Source organism: Molossus molossus, unplaced genomic scaffold, assembly GCF_014108415.1.
Source record: "Molossus molossus isolate mMolMol1 unplaced genomic scaffold, mMolMol1.p scaffold_m16_p_9, whole genome shotgun sequence".
In the NCBI taxonomy this organism is placed as follows: domain Eukaryota; kingdom Metazoa; phylum Chordata; class Mammalia; order Chiroptera; family Molossidae; genus Molossus; species Molossus molossus.
In genome coordinates, this window is record NW_023425403.1 from 30,920,977 (window position 1) to 30,937,964 (window position 16,988).

A 16,988-nucleotide genomic window follows, 5' to 3' on the forward strand; every position below is an offset into this window, starting at 1 on the left:
AACAAAACAAAAACAAACCTCCTTAGTTAACTAAGCATCTAACAAGTTACTACAAATAAGGTACCTCTGCTTGATCATCCAAGGAGGAAAAGGAAATAGTCTTTCTGGTCTTAATTTTCCAGAGTAAATAAAATAAACACAAGTCCTTTGATAAAGTACATTTTGAATATATCATTTCTCCATAAATATTTTACTACCATTACCAGTTCTCTTTATGAAGGATGGAAGCAGCAACATGTCCATTTCGACAACAGAGGCTGGAAGCTCTCCATCCAATTAGTGAATTACCTGCTGTCTCCATTCTAGGCATAAGAAGCTCCAGAATAGCAGAGCAAGGCAGAAAGACTCCCCCAGAGTAGAGAGGGGGAGGGGAAGAAATAGCCACCTTTTATTGAAAAGTAAAAATCTTACTTTTACAAAGGAATGAACTGGACATACCAAAAGTAACACAGAAGATGCAGCCTTGCCATTTTGGAGTTATTATGAGATGAAAGTGGACCATAATTCTGCCACCACTGAAGACAAAACATTTGTCTTTAGCGCACAGACTAATAACCCACAGAGGAACATACATATCCTGCATGCTGATGGTTTGCAACAACATTCTTGTACAGACACAGGTATAAAATACACATGACTCTACCTGATAGATGATCATATCAGTGAGGAAGATTCTTAACCAAAGCCATGTATCCGTCTTCCATGCCAAACAAATTCTTGTAAATTCTGAGTGAGAATTCAAAGCAAAGGTATCAAAAATATGTAACACAGAAGCAGAAAACAACACTAACAAACGCAGCAAGAGAGAACAGCAGTCAGAGACAAGTTACCAAAAAATGGATAGTAACTTTAGAGTCTGATCTCTAAAACACTAGTCTAGAACTTCAAATATGCAACACTACGAGTTTTACTCATTTTAAGAATAGTCAATTTGTACCTAAAGGAGAAGTCACATACATGTTCACAATTCTAGATATGACAGGAGAAACAGAATGATGCTATATTTACTTAGAAAACAAGACGGAGGGCTCATGTGACAGAAGCAGGCCAGGGCATGAATGCCCACTGGCTAAAAGGAAGTAATGGGCTTGACTCCAAAGGACAGTAAAATACGTTGGTTAGCAAAGTGCTATTCATTTCTAAGAAATGTTGAAATACTTAATAGTTTAATATTATTCAAATAAAACACCCTAGTTTTTATCCCTGGCCGGTTTGGCTCAGCGGTTAGAGTGTCGGCCTGCGGTCCTGAGAGACCCAGGTTCGGTTCCCGCTAAGGGTGCGTACCTCGGTTGCAGTTTGTCCCTGGCCCTGGTCGGTTGTGCGGGTGGCAGCCACTCGATGTGTTCCTTTCACATCGATGTTTCTCTCTCTCTCTCTGTTCCTCTCTCTCCCTCCCACTCTACTTGAACAAAAAATGGAAGAATGTCCTCGGGTGAGGATAAAAAACAAACAAACAAAAAAAAACACCCTAGTTTTATGTCTATACTAAAAAGAAAACAGGCTTTCTGCAGTACTTGGATTTTGAGGTTTTCAGGCAATGGGGTTAATGCAGATGAAAAATAGCATTGCACTTTGTATTCTTAGTTATATGTGGCTTAAGGAAGATACACAGCAATAGGACAGGACACTGAAAAGCACAAAACAAACAAATCTAGCAAGGAAAAAAACAGGCCAGCAATGAAAATTTTAAAAGACCAAAAACTCTCCCTGTATTTCACTCCAACCCTGATTATGATATACCCTCAGAGTAGAAGATAAGAGGAAAATGGTTATTTGAATATTAATAACTGATTAGATATCTTGCTCAAAAGAATCCTAAAATAAATGTGAACTACTATACTCAATTTAATTAGCCACAGTAACTTGACATTTCAAGTAGAACAATTCTTTGGCTTAATGATTTTATATTAAAAAATTAAACAGCATTAACACGACAAGCATATTCTTACCTTTGTCAAGGAATTCTAGGGAATAGAGCAACTCCCAGCTCTCCCTGGCCAATTTAAAGCTTTCTAACACTTCAATTGAGTTAGTGAGTTCTGCTTTATTGATGACAATGTGACGATTCCTTCCTTTTGCTGAACAGTCCTCGTCATCTGAACTCTGCTTAGAGAATGTGAAGCACGTGATTAATTTAGTTATATAGTTATATACTGAAACATTACTACACCGACTGCTGCCAATTCTGGTTATTATATGGATTTTACTATTTTTTTTAAATCCTCACCTAAGGATATTTTTCTATTTATCTTCAAACAGAGTGGGAGAGACGAAGAGAGAAACATCGACATGAGAGGGACACATCGACTGGTTGCTTCCCGCAGGACCCTGACCAGGGTTGGGGATGAACCACAACAAAGGTATGTGACCTTGACTGGAATTGAACCCGCGAGTCATTGGTCCGCAGGCCGATGCTCTAACCACTGAGCAACTGGCCAGGGAAAATTTTATTTTATTATTATTTTTTAAGGTTAATTTTACTTTCATTAAAATGGTTGTGAAAGTTGGTTAATATATGGATTTTATATCAAAGGACACTACTATGAATATAATAATTTTTTTGAATTTAACAATTTAGTTTAAAAAATTAATATAAACATTTTATCATCTCTCACACACTGAAGTTTTATTTCAAAAATTAAGTTTATGTTTTTCTGATGGTAAATTCTAAGCTTCTGTTGGCTTCAAAGTAAAGTTATGGAGTTAAAACTTGCAATAATTTAAAAACATATCAATGTTATAAAAGCCCAAAATTAGATTTTTACATTCAGAAATACAGCTTAAGTAACATCTGCTTTATAGTTTACATTTTTTTCAATAAGCGAGACATTATTTAGTGTGCTTCCAAATAATAGCCTGTCATGTAATGGAATAAAATTAAAGCCCAAGTCCCCTAAAAATAATTCAGAGAAATAACTGTTATCTTTTGTTCATTGCATATAAATCCTCCAATGACCACCGCTCTCTTTAGCTCTGCTCCCAGTGCAAGGTGTCCAGCCAGGAATCACACCTGCCTGCACTTATCAATAAAAAGTAAAAAGTCTTTTTTTAATCCTCACCCGAGGATATTTTTCTATTTATCTTCAGATAGAGGTGGGGCGGGGGGGGGGGCAATGATGTGAGAGACACATCAACTGGCTGCCTCCTGCACAACCCCGACCAGGCCCGACCAGGGCCAACCAGGGCCGACCAGGGCCGACCAGGTCCAGGGACGAACCACAACCAAGGTATGTGCCCTTGACTGGAATCAAACCTGACTCTTTGGTCTGTGGGCCGACACTCTAACCACTGAGCAAACCAGCCGGTGCAATAAAAAGTCTTTTTTATTTGCTTTTTCTTGCTCTTCATCTCAAGTAATATAAAGCCAAAGAAAGAAGAGGGCCTCAGAGAAAGGCAACTATTGTAAATGCCACTGGGAATGGTCAGACATTTGGCCAAAAACAAACCAGTCAAGGTAAAACAGCTCCAGTTAATTTTATTTTGCTGAGAATTTCTTGAATCTTTTATTCCACCAAGGTCATTTTTATTTATTCAATGACCCAAATTAAATTCTCCCTGTAGATTTTTACTAAGATCATTTAAGAGAAGGCACAAATATTTTGGCTAAAAGCTCCATTCCTCAAGACAACCTCAGAAAAAACAGGCACCTCCCACTACCCACCTTTCTCCTACACTTTCAGAGCTCAGTATCCTCCTGCTTATTCCTTGACGCTTGGGACCCTCCCTGGTCCCCCCTATTTAGCTTCATATTTTTATCCTCCCTTGGTAATGACACATACCCAGATCCCTTTCACAACCAAAATCTATCTGCCAGGTATCCTGTTTCACTGGGTCCTGTTCCTTGCCACATGCTGGTAATTTAATAAAATATACTAATATGAATGGTATGTTCATTGGAAGACATTCTGCTTCAAAATATGATCAAGGGTTTATGGAAGGGACCTCAGATGTGAGGGGCATAGTGTGGAGTTCCAGTTGGTAAAATCTTGAGAAACTCTTTTGGAAATGTAAAAGCACACGTGGAAGCTCTCTGGAGCACAAGACCTGACCGCAGGGAATGCACAGGAGTGTGTGCGGGTAGAACACTGCCTGCAGAAGAGGACCGCTCCCCACCCGAGCTTGCCGCCTGGCATGTCATGTGAGCAGGACAATTAGGCTGATGCTCATCTGAAGTGGGCAGCCTCTACCCCTCTCCAGTTGTGGGCCACCATCAGGAGCCAGAGTAATCAGATATTCCAATTATTAAGGGGAGGTCAGATATCTGTATTGTTATAAGTAAGCTCCCAATGTTTAGACACTAGGTTATTTAAAAACAAAACCACTATGAGTAAAAGAAGATATGACTGTGAGCTGAGCTCATGGGCCATTTGGTATGTCCTCTGCAATGATCAGACCAATAGACCTGGCTGCATCAGGTGGGCACAGACTGTGGGACACAATAACACCAGGATGAAATCAGTTAAGAGAAGTAAAAACAAAAATGGATGGAAACCCAGACTGCTCGGAGCACCAGAGTATGGGAGCAGGGCCTGGTAGAGGACACATGACACATGACAGGTGAAAAATGGGAGGAGGAACATATGGGGCTGAAGGTTTAAACAGCTCAATCACAGCCTGGATGCCAAACCTGAGAGGGAAGTATGGAAAGCCAGCCACTCATTCACCAATCATTCACTGAACACCTGCTGGGGCTCAGACACTGTTCAAACATCCAGGATACAGAGTTGGGCAAGACAATGTCTTTGGCTCCACAAAGCTCATATTCTAGTGAAGGGACACAGACAACAAACCAACCAAACAACAAAGAAGAAAAAACAGACAGCAGTAAGGGCTATGCAGGGAATTAAAACAGAGTAACAAAAAGAGAAAACTGGAAGGTTACTTTTAATGAGCACTCAGGGGAGGCCTCAGAGAGTGAAAGTTTAGGCTGAGAGCTGAATGACAGGACCCGGATTGGCAAACAAAAGCATTCTAACCCTACAGCACATTGCAAACAGGGCAGAGGCTGGAGCGGCAGGACCATGCAGACCACTGGAGCAGCACAGAGAAGCCAACGTGTCTGCCAGGTATAAGGGCTTGCTCAGCGAGCACTTTGGAGCACTTTGGATTTTATTCTAAGCATGATGGGAAACCGTTAGAGGTGGTCAAGCAGGGGAGTGGTGTCTGATTCATGTTTTAAAAAGATTAATCAGGTTGTTGGGTAGAGAAGAGTGTGTGGGGATCAAGAATGAAAGCAAGGCCCTGGCCAGTTTGGCTCAGCGGTTAGAGCGTCGGCCTGCGGTCTGGAGAGACCCGGGTTCGGTTCCCGCTAAGGGCACGTACTTCGGTTGCAGTTTGTCCCCGGCCCTGGTTGGTCGTGCGGGTGGCAGCCACTCGATGTGTCCCTTCACGTCGATGTTTCTCTTTCTCTCTCCTTCCTCTCTCTCCCTCCCACTCTATCTGTACAAAAAATGGAAAAATATCCTCGGGTGAGGATAAAAAAAAAAAAAAGAAAAAAAAAAAAAAAAGAATGAAAGCAGGGAGACAAGATGCCAATTCCCATGATCTAGGCAAGAGACTAGGATGGCTTAACAGGGAGGAACTGTAGGAGACAGAGAAACGGACAGATGTTATATATACTGCATTACATGGGGATGATTTATTGCTTTTAGTTAAAACTAGTAATACACAACGTATTATCTACATGGGAGGAGGAGGTCTTAATGTGAAGTACTTGAGTAAACTACACACCACCAGAAACCAGAAGAGCTGAGAGATACTCCACTTGGAAATGTGGGGTAACTCTCAGTAGCCTTAGTGATCTTTTTAAAACATGAATCATAGGGCCTCTAGGAAAGCCAGGTGAGCACAGAATTCTCAAACTGGGGTTCGTGGTTGGATTTCAAAGCATCTGTCAACCTCTGAAATAATTTGCAAAATTGTGTATGTGTGCATTCCTCTGTGGGAGGAAACAAATTAGTTTGTTAAAGGATTAATAACTTGACAAGCATTCAGAATGGCTACATCTTCCCTGTTTCAATCCATTCTATATTAAACAGTTACAGAGACATTAGATTAAAGTGACCTTAAGGTACACTGCTCATCATGCCAAGGTCTAGTTGAAGATGGCTTAAGGAACTGAAACCAGGACAGGAGAGGGGGAAAAATAGTGAGACTCTAGGCTCCCCTTGGGCATTTCAACTAGAGCTAGGATTAGCAAACTATGACCTATAAGCCAAACCTGTTTCTGTAAGAAAAGTTTTATTAGAACATGTCCATGTCATTTGTTTACCATTGTCTATAGGTTATTTTGCACTATAACAGAGATGAGTAGTTGCAAGAGACTCTGTGGCCCGTAAAGCCTAAAACATTACTGCCTGGCCCTTTACATCTCCACTTTCATGTTACACATTAAACATCCCCCAAGGATTTTACAGAGGGAAAGGACTGCTCTGCTTTAAAAAAGTTTGGAAGTCAGTGTCCCGCACACACCTGCTGCCTGGCCAGACAAGAAGACAGATGGTCCTTCACATTCTCTAGCCCCCTGCATCCTTATGCAGACAGTCTCCTCTTGATAAAATCTACTTCTCAATTACAAATGACAAAACCCTCTACATCCCTCCAGGCTGATCTGACCTCCGTCATAAAACCTTTCTAACATCTCCCTGTGGGTTATAATTACTTCCTACCCTGACCACCTAGGCACTTCCCACTCTGAAGCCAGTACTCCCCCGGCACCCTGCTCTAGGTGGCCAATGCAGTTTGTTTGCTTCTGCTTTTTAAATTTAACTGGTGTCATTCAGTCAAAAGAGGTATAGATATCTTATACCAGGGTTTCTCAGTCTCAGCACTATTGGCCTTTGGACTGGATAATTCTTTGTTGTGAAGGGTTTTCCTGTGCATTGCAGAATGCCTAGCAGTTATCCCTGCCCTCTAATCACTACATACTAACAGCAACCCTTTCCCACCCTGCTATGACCACTAAAAATGTGCTCAGATATTGCCAAATTACCTCTAGTTGAGAACCACTGATTTACACAGAAATTACATTTATCATTAAAAGACCTAAGCTTGATCAATTTAGCTCCAAAGCCATATTTTACAAAGATTAATTTATCGCAAACTGCATATAATTATCTGTTAATAATCATATTGTAAAGGATTACCATGGTTTTTTCTCTTCCCTCTGCCAGTTTCCTCTTTTTATGTATGTGTTTATTACGATCAATTTCTATATCACCATACACATTTGCTATATCCTCCAGGAGAACCAGTGGAACTTGGCTTGGGGCATTAGGACCTACAGATGGGGGAGGAAACACCAACACTTAAAGATGCAGGAAGGAAAAGAACAGTATCAGGTGGACATTTACTCAATTTTCATGTGAAAATATAAGTCATTAAAAAATATGTTCATTGTGACCCCATTTAGGAAAACAAGTAAATATACATAGAAAAAAAGACTATATACACCAAATTGTTAAGAGGTTCTCCCCTCAGTGGTAGATTACAAATGAAAGTTCCTTTTTCGTATTTGTTCTTATGTATCTACAAATTTTTTACAATCATGAATCATAAAATTACCAGAAAAAGGCTACAAAATTACACATAATTATGGTTATAAATTCCAAACAAATCTAATATATGAAAAGACTATAAGGCAATACACAAAAATGAGAACTGTGTTATACTAGAAGAATTATGGGAGATTTCACACTGGTATTTTTCTGTTTTCCATATTATTCCAGAATTTATATACCTATATAATATTTAAAAAAATTTTTGTCTATTGCAAAGTCTTTGTGAAATCTACTTCAATACTTTGCTACAACTGCAGCTTTTTTCAAAATATAGGCATTCAATATCTGCATTTAGTTTCATAGTACCACTACATCCTCTGATATAGAAATTTTTAATGAAAATATACTCACATAAAAACCAACAACATGGCCCTGGCTGGTTTGGCTTAGCAGTTAAAGCATTGGCCCATGAGCCGAAGAGTCGCAGGTTTGATTACAGTCAAGGGGCACGTACCTCGGTTGTGGTTTGGTCCCTGGCCCTGGTCAGGGTTGTGCAGGAGGCAATGTGTCTCTCTCACATCAACGTTTCTACATTGATGTCTCTCTCTCTCTCTCTTCCCTCCCCTCCCTCCCACTCCATCTGAAGATAAGTGGAAAGATATCCTCAGGTGAGGATTAAAAAAAAAACATTACCACCAATATGTAAAAAAAAAGCACTGGCATCGCCCCACAATTATCTGGATCCAAGAACAATGTTAAGGTAAGCATATTCATCTTCCTCACCATTCCCCCAAGGCCAGTATTTTGGGACACTCTAAAATTCTTAAACCAACCTTGGAAGAGAGATGGCTGTATGCTGTTGACATACTGGAATGCATTCTTAAAGAAGACCAACATAGTGGAATAAACTACTTGGTTTTTATATTTTGCATGAGCTTCATTATCAAAGTTGTTCATGTATCTGCAGAGATCCTTCATTCTATGCAAGATATCACCATAGCTTCTGAAAGATGAAGAATGATAAAACTTAATTACTCAGGGCTTGTCAGCAGAAGGTCTACAGCAATGGCCCAGTAGAACCATTACATTTACATTTACCAAATGTAGCTTTAGGCATGTAAAACTGTGCTTTATTGTGTGCATATAGATGCACTGAATTAGAACAGTGATCAGATCAAGATTTTATGACACAAACATGACAAGTAGCTTCTCTCTTCTCTGAACACCAAGCAGTACTTCAAACTTAAAATCATCTTAAGAGTTCCCATTTCTGTTGGGGATCTTTTAATAAAGTGAAAACCCACCCTCTTTTGCATAAATTCTGTGTGTTACAGAATTTGCCCAAAGAGAGGTATACCTATACATTAGATGCTTTGGAAAAAAGTGTGTGTTTTTTTTTTTTTCTTTTTCTTTTTGGTACGTGCCCCTAGCGGGGGCCGAACCCAGGACTCTCTGGTCCGTAGGCCAACGCTCCAACCACTGAGCCAAACTGGCCAGGGCGAAAAAAGCGTTTTTGTTTCTTAGGATCCTGAGATTATGTTAGGTAATTCTAGAAATTAACACTTTTTACCGTCTTCCTTTATCCATCTGCCATTCACATCTCATTCCAACAACATTCAAAATCTTAAACAACCTCTCCCATGGGTCCACAATCTGGGACGATTTTTCAGTCAGTCCTTCTATTATGTATTTCTGAGAGCTACGTTTGCTAGGCGACATTAAGTCAGATGTTTCTTGGGCACCTGAGATGTAAGAAAAAAATAGCCTGCAATTAACATTACTATTTAACTATTTATGTGGTACTTGACAGAGGAAAAAAGTCTGACTCCCCACTCAAAAAGGCATAGCACAGAATCTCAACATGTTATGTGTTTTGTTCAAGGACCCACAATTGGCCGGCCACTGGTATAGGAGGAAGTGACTTCTGAGCTGTGGTATGTGTATAAAGCTCAGTCTACTAATGATACAGTTCAGCAAGTTGACTGTTTCAATTAAGAGGTAAAATTAGTTCCAGAAAAGTCTCCTCTATTAACTATAGTTTATATTTTTTTTCTAGAAACCATCTTTTAGAAACACAATCAAACTGGTATGCATCCAGAGGAGAATAATCAGAATGATGAGGGTTTTCTGACTTTGCAATTTTATTAAAGTTTGTCTACACAAAATTTTAGGACATTCCCACTTACCTTGATGCTGACTCTCTATCTGAGTGGACCTAGTGACATAATTGATATAAAATTCAGCTGCTTTGTTCAAGTACTTGTATAATAAATTGGCAGGCAATCGAACATCATGGTTGTTAATTATTAGAGGAAGAACATCACAAACTGTTGAAGAGGAAAAATAAGAAGAAAACAGTTGTCTATCCCAGGGTTCTGACAAAAACAAAATTTATTTTTGAATTCATTTAATGTAGTCCCTAAAATGTACAGGGGGAAAAACCTTTATGGCACATTTATTTGAAAACTGCAGGGCAGAGGCACACCAGGGGGGAATCATCGAGGAAACACAGGCAGATTCTCTATTGTGGGTGAGAGTCTAGCTGTTTCATTGGGTGGTAATTCAGATGTTTGTTTGTTATTATGCTTCATACTTAAATATACAGTCACACATATTCTTTTGAAGATATCAAATATTACATAATAAAAATTTTGAAGTTGTTTAAAATGCTTTCTGTACTGAAAAAACAAAAACAAAACATAAACCAAGGATTTAAATTTCATAATATGAAAAGTTCTTTTGCTTTTTACCAATCGCCTGATCTCTGAAATAATTCTTATCCCTGCATATTCTATTTACCGTAAGGAATTAATAGAAAAAACACAGTTTTTCTTACCAAATAATTTTCTAAAGCAGTTAACAGGAGATTCTTGTTCTTCAATAGTTTCAGCCTCTAGCAGTGCCTCCCCAAGGCCGACCTGTTTCAAAATACATTTAGTCATTTAAATGTATTACGGTTTAAGATGTCAGAATTACATGAAGAAATAGGGTATTTTAAAATTTACCACATAGTTTGTATATTCAAGCTTCCCTAAGAAACAAATATTCTCATTTTAAAGACTAAAAAAAAAAATAACACTAGCAACACAGCCCAGAAAGGAATCCCCAATTATCTGACCACAGACCACTTTATCTGGGTTATTTTCCTCTGAATTGATAAAATTAAAACACTAACAAAACATGTAAGAAACTTAAAGGATGCACTGGAACTAGAGTTAGAATAACAGAGATATAGAGATTTTCTAAGAAATGTGGAAACGAACATTACTATTTCTACCAAGATGTGTTATGTAGATGAAATGTATCACTTTCAAGAGTTGTCTGGAGTAGCCAGTCATACAGCCTCGGCTAAGCTGGGCAGAACGGCTAGAGTTTTAAGGCCACCTTTCCATTACTGATGCCCTACAATAGTAGAGAGTCAGTTTATCAAAACCCACCAAGATATCTGTATTATATTCCTTGCAACCACTTGGGATGCACAAGGTTAGGATGGAACAATGTGAAAGATTACACAACATAGAAAGATTAAAGTCAGAGTAATGATCAGGAAGTGTACTGGGTTGAACAGTGTTCCCTACCCCTCAAATTCATGTCCACCCAGAACCTCAGAATGTGACTTTATATAGATTTTTACCTTATGAGAAAGTAAGCTCTTTGTAGATACCATTAGTTAAGATGAAGTCATAATAAGTTAGCATGGGACTAAATCCAATGACCTTATAATAAGGTCATGTAAAGACAGAGGGACACAGACACACAGGAAAGCAGACCACGTGACAATGGAGACAGAAATTGGAATGATATAGCTGCAAGCCAAGGAATGACAAAGATTGTCAGTAACAACCAAAAGCTAGGAAGCGGGAGGAAGCATTAATGATTTGAACCCTGACTCTCTCACTTACTTGCTATGGGAAGTTACTAACATAAGATTCAGTTTCCTCATCTGTAAAGTGGATACTACCTACCTCAAGGAGTCTGTGGAGAACAGGAGATTCCTAACACTTCCCAATGCCTGGCAGTAGCAATCAATTATTTATGGATATAAGGAAAGGCATGAATAGAGAGAAAACAGAGTCCACAGGGCAAAAACACATGAAAAACATGTGTGTTAAGAATTTTTATGGCTCTCATTAAAATTCAAACACATTGTTGAATACAATGGAATGAGTTTATTAAAAAAACAACAACTTGACTTCACTGCATAGACTTCAAATAAATAGCACTGTCAAAGCTTGGTGACTGCTTCCTTACACTGATAAGACAACTTCTCTTGGAAATTCATAGTTTGCTAACAGTGACATCCTTTTAGCTTTACTGAGAAAGATTCCTTGATTTAAATTCAATCTTATCCAGTGTTCCTCAGAATTTCTGCTTTACAATAATATCCACTATAGCTCCTAACCATACTGATGAATCTGCTGATGAATTTTATTTTCTCTTAAAAAAAAGGAAAAAAATCAAACCTTACCCCATGTTGCACAACTGTTTCAGGGAAGCGTCTCAAAAGTAGAAGCAACATTTCTGATCGTTCCAATGTGTTGAAGCATTGTTCTGTAACTTTCAGTAACATTTCACACTGGACCCGACCAGGAAGAGTTTCAAATAAACCTGTACACAATACATTACATTTTAAAAAGTTTCTTTCAAAAAGAACATTGAAGCAAAAGTAGAAATAAGGCATTTTTATATGTAGAATAGTAAATATTACATGAAGAATCACTGTTGTTAGGTTTCACCTACAACCTGGACGGCTTTTGAGTCAGATTGTATTGGGTACAAGATGAATGACCATAAAAACTTCCTTTTTTGGGATCCAGAAGACAAGAATGATATATGTGAAGAGTCACAACAGTGCCTGTTGCTGGCTGAGATAAAGAACATGTACTTGTTTAAGTTGAAATGACATAAACTGTCTACTTTTTTTTTTTTTTTTTTTTTTTAATCCTCACCTGAGGACATTTTTCCATTCTTTGTTCAGGTAGAGTGGGAGGGAGAGAGAGGAACAGAGAGAGAGAGAAACATCGATGTGAAGGGACACATCGAGTGGTTGCCACCCGCACAACCGACCAGGGCTGGGGACAAACTGCAACCGAGGTACGTGCCCTTAGCGGGAACCGAACCCGGGCCTCTCAGGACCGCAGGCCGATGCTCTAACCGCTGAGCCAAACCGGCCAGGGCAAACTGTCTACTTTTTTATCCAGATTTTGAAATCTGTGATTGGCTGTAGCAACCAATACACAGTAAAGATTTAAAGAAAAGTTATAAATTATTAAAAGTTTCTTTCCTGTTTTGTGGAGATCTGCCTAATATACAGATGCTTTCTGATTACTATAAAACCTGTTAAAAATGTATTCAGTTCCCTGGGCTAACTGATAAATCCACATACTTTAAGGAAGTTTACAGGATTCTAAGCAAATGCTTCAGGGACCAACTGACATCATTTGTACAGACTTCAGTTGCCAAGAATAAAACATACAGACAGGTACCAATACTACAAATGTGACTTTTTATGAAATTACTATATTTAACTTGGTATTCCAGAAATGATAATTTATACACCGTTATTACTCCATTCTTACTTCTTAAAAATTGGGTTTGTTTATCCTGTGAATCGTTCCTTAATGCTGATGTAATAATGCTGATTTCTCTCCATACCACCGGCTGATCTGGGAAATTCACAAACCTAGTTTTAAAATGAATGCATTAAATTAAAATGTCAGATTCTATATAGTATCCAACAAAGAACGTAATAACATTAGCATTTGGATAAAAACACATTTTTCATTATTCCAAGTGAATACATTAATATACCAAAACAAGCCAAAATAAAGATGTAAAAATAAAAACTAATTTTTAAAAATGAGGGTACCCACAAAAGTTTTTATAGATTTTTATAGGTGAAAAAAATAAGTTATAATATGTAAATACTTCTAAATAGCAACAAGAAAAAAACTACCCAAAGAAAGAGTGGGCAAAAGCAAACCACAGAAAAAATACAAATAGCCAAAGAGAACATTTGACAATATACTTAGGTTTATTAGTAATACAATGGAGACAAAATTTTTAAAAATATAAATAGTATTTTTCTCCTATCACACTGGCAAAAATGTAAACTGATAGAAAGTCTTACAATATCCATTGTTGGCAAAGGTGTGAGAAAATGGGTACTCAGACTGTACATCATTAGTGGAAATGTAAATTGAAACAGTATTTTTGGGAGAGTAATTTGACAGTGTATCAAAATTTTAAATGTGCATACTTTCACTATGAAAACCCATGTAGAATCTATTCTAGAGAAAACATCAAAATATGGGTACAAAACTGCCTATTGACACTGTAATTTCAAATAATTGGAAACTACTAATAAAAGAGTGGTGATGAAGTGCTATGCAGACATGAAGAATGGAGCAGATCGCGACCTGCTAACATGGAAACGGATCCCTTACAGTGGGTGAAGAAAGCAAGCTGCAGAATAATCAGTATGATCTTGCTTTTGTAATCCCCTCCAACCTATTATCTACATTGTATGTATGTGTACTATCCTCACACACAAAACTTAACTCTGGTTGAGTGGGGGGGGGGGGGGCTTTCATTTTTTATTGTGTATAGTTCAGTATTGTTTCAACTTTTACCCAGAGCATGTATTATTTCCAAAATAAAATAAATTATTGGACAGCAAAGTTTTAACAAGAAACATAAGACTTCCCTGCAGAAGACATGTCAGCAATTAATGGAAGGACTAGATTCATGTCTAAATAAGCTTTAGGCACCAGGGATGCAGATGAATTTGAAGCTCTTCCCCCAAGGCCCACTCCACAGACAGAAATAAAACCTCAGGAGAGATCCAGTCCAGTAAAAGCTGAAGTCCAGAGTCCCCACTCACATGTCGTACAGCAGTCTCCCTGCAGTGGCAGTCCGCTCTGCATTCCGCTCGATGGTGTACATCTCATACTGTAACACAGATCAGACCCGGTCACAACCTCCGCTGAGGCTGCTAGAGCTCGCCGCCTGCATGGCCAGTGGGCCTTCACAGAGCAAGCCCTCACTCCCGCTGGGGGATGGTGTGCCCGAGAGTAAGTATCACCTGGTTGGTGACACAGGGCCACAGGATTTAGGACTGTGACCTCAGTCCCATTTACAATCCCTGGGTTCCCGGGATTAGTGGAATAATGTCTTAAAAGTAGCAGGCAGTGAACAAATGGCTGCCATCATGATGAATGAACGGCCGAATGGCCTTTCCTGGTGGCGCTGAAGTGCTGTCGGGGCCACACAACAGTATAACACATGCCACGCCCCCTACCAGGCCCGACCTCCAGCGAGGTTCGCTGGGTCTCCAGGTGCCGGCCTCGCAGGGAGGCGGCCTGAGAAAGGTGTGGGAGAGTGGGGCCGAAGGAGGTACAGAGAAGCGGGAAAGGGCAGGGCGGGCGGGGCAGGAGGCGGCCAACCCCCGGCAGCCGGGCGCTGCGCGCCGCTCACACCTCCGCGCAGGCGGCTGCACTCTGGGCCTGACCTCACCTGGATGTTAAAATCGGCGGGGTAGAGGCTGCGGGCCGTGATCAGCCAAGCCTTGGCTGCCCACAGGTCCTGCTGCACCAGCTCCCGGGCTCGCTGCACCAGGAACTCGCAGTCACCCTGGGCCGACATAACCCACGACGTGTCGAGCCCCCGGCCTGAAGTCGAACCTTCCGGCTTTGGAGACGCCGCCACCGCCGCTGCCGACGCCGGGAGGCTACTGCGCATGTCTGGGGTGGCTCGGAAGCCAGCAGAGTGGATCGGGAAGAGTTTTCCGGGTTTTGTGAGCAGCCTCTTCCTGTTGGCTCTCCGTTACCGCCAGGCCCTTTCCACCTCTGCGGAGCTGGTGTTTTTGTGCCGATTCTTCCAGGTCGCCTCCAAAATCTGGAGAAGTGGATTCTCACTCTGATGGGTCTCACCGAGACCCAGGTCAAGCCAGAGAGCATGCGCGGGAGGCTGCGGTCGCTAGGCTACGCTTCCCTGTGCTCGCAACTTCTCCAGGCGAGGCAGGTTTCGCGAGGCGCGGGGGAGACGGCCGGTGTCTGGGTACCCCTCGAGGCTTGGTTCCCCGGACCAGGCTGGGAAGAAGTTTGGAAGGAAAAGCAGAGGGTGGTCCGGGAGAGGACGGGAAGGATCCCGGTCGGCCCGGGCCGGGTTGAGGGACCGGCCCCTAGGTCACTGCTAGGGAGTAGATTTACGAGTAAAATCTGGGGCCCAGGTACGGTGCTCGGTACGGAGGAGAATGTGATGCCTAGCTTTTGGTCTGGTGCCTTTTATCGTCCCTCAGTGCGTCCACATTTTATTGTTGCGCCTTTATTCGCTGGTTTTTCTAGCAGACATTTATTGAACCGTTGCAGTAATTGGTACTTAAAAAGTGCTTTGCTGCATCTTGTGGGAGCTACAAAGGTGATTGGCCCTCTCCCAGCAAGGGATTTACAATGTTATGGACCTGTGACCTACAGAAGAATATGCTAATTTAAGTATCTTCTCCAACTAATGTCATTTTCACAAAAACTCCAGATTTGTTTAACACTGGAGAGAAGGTAAACGAAGTAATCTCCGTGATCTCGGGAAGGGAGTCCGCACTTAAGAGCCAGAGGAAGCAGTATTTGTCCAGTCGGAAGAATGTACGGAAACGTGGGTTCTGAGTAGTTTTCAATCCAAGTTCTGTAAACAAAAAACTTAACAAATTCTGTTACCACTTAAAACTTCCTTCCAAGAGATTAAGGATTCAAAACTGATTTGTTTGTTAAAAAGGAAAGGAAATTACTAGGTACTTACATATATGGAAATAATAAATATTTTAAATAAGTACGAATATATACCATTACTATTTATGGTTATATGTAAAGTATAATATATACCTACTAACTATAATACTTTATAAATAAACAATCTTACAGTTGTTTAGTTTAGTGCACTAGTTTTAGAGATAAGTAACAAAAAGGGCAGGCACAAAGGAACACACAATGTAAAGTACCAGTGCTATCAAGTCATTAATGTTCAAGCTCTTTTATTATGTTATTTTGCTTATTGTCCTATTCTAAAAATATAACGTTAAATATCTTTCCCTTTCCTCACAACTTTTAAAACTTGATTTTGTGTTATTGGTATCCTCAATGATATCTTTAGGTAGGAGTCACTGCATTTACCTCATTCTGTGATATAGCAACTGTATTAGCATTCCAGGAAGCATTATGGTTCCAAAGGAGCTATTTAATGTTCTCTGATTATGCACAGGAACAGCCTAATTTTGTGGTCCCTTTGTAGACCAGGAAAGCTCAGTGATAAAAAAAAAAAAAAAAAAAAAAAATGGCTTTGCAGAAAAGAAGGTAGAAAATTGAACTTAACAGATCAGGATAATGTTTATCTTGTAAAGAGTAGGTCATAAAGACAGGTTACTGTCTTATATATTTTTTCATTGTTATTTTGATTTTAATATACAACATTTATATAGGGATTTTCAAATGGCAAATG

The 16,988-nt window shown here is 39.9% G+C and overlaps 1 protein-coding gene across 4 annotated transcripts in view; it reads right to left on the bottom strand.

The window, feature by feature from the left end:
• Positions 1-15,237, bottom strand: part of INTS10 (integrator complex subunit 10) — a 31,545-nt gene extending 16,308 nt beyond the window's left edge. For 2 of the 4 annotated variants that reach the window (XM_036249906.1, XM_036249908.1), the window contains exons 1-11: positions 15,015-15,237; positions 14,383-14,450; positions 13,079-13,182; positions 11,968-12,107; positions 10,336-10,417; positions 9,686-9,826; positions 9,070-9,241; positions 8,333-8,502; positions 7,146-7,279; positions 1,950-2,103; positions 644-726 (exon numbers count right to left, since the gene is read on the bottom strand). In XM_036249906.1, coding sequence (XP_036105799.1) covers positions 644-726; positions 1,950-2,103; positions 7,146-7,279; positions 8,333-8,502; positions 9,070-9,241; positions 9,686-9,826; positions 10,336-10,417; positions 11,968-12,107; positions 13,079-13,182; positions 14,383-14,450; positions 15,015-15,143 — 1,377 coding nt within the window. In that variant the 5' untranslated portion in view covers positions 15,144-15,237. Of the gene's footprint in view, positions 1-643; positions 727-1,949; positions 2,107-7,145; positions 7,280-8,332; positions 8,503-9,069; positions 9,242-9,685; positions 9,827-10,335; positions 10,418-11,967; positions 12,108-13,078; positions 13,183-14,382; positions 14,451-15,014 lie in introns of all 4 variants that reach the window. The other 2 variants (XM_036249907.1, XM_036249905.1) reach the window with 1 other exon arrangement.
• Positions 15,238-16,988: the final 1,751 nt, after the last annotated feature.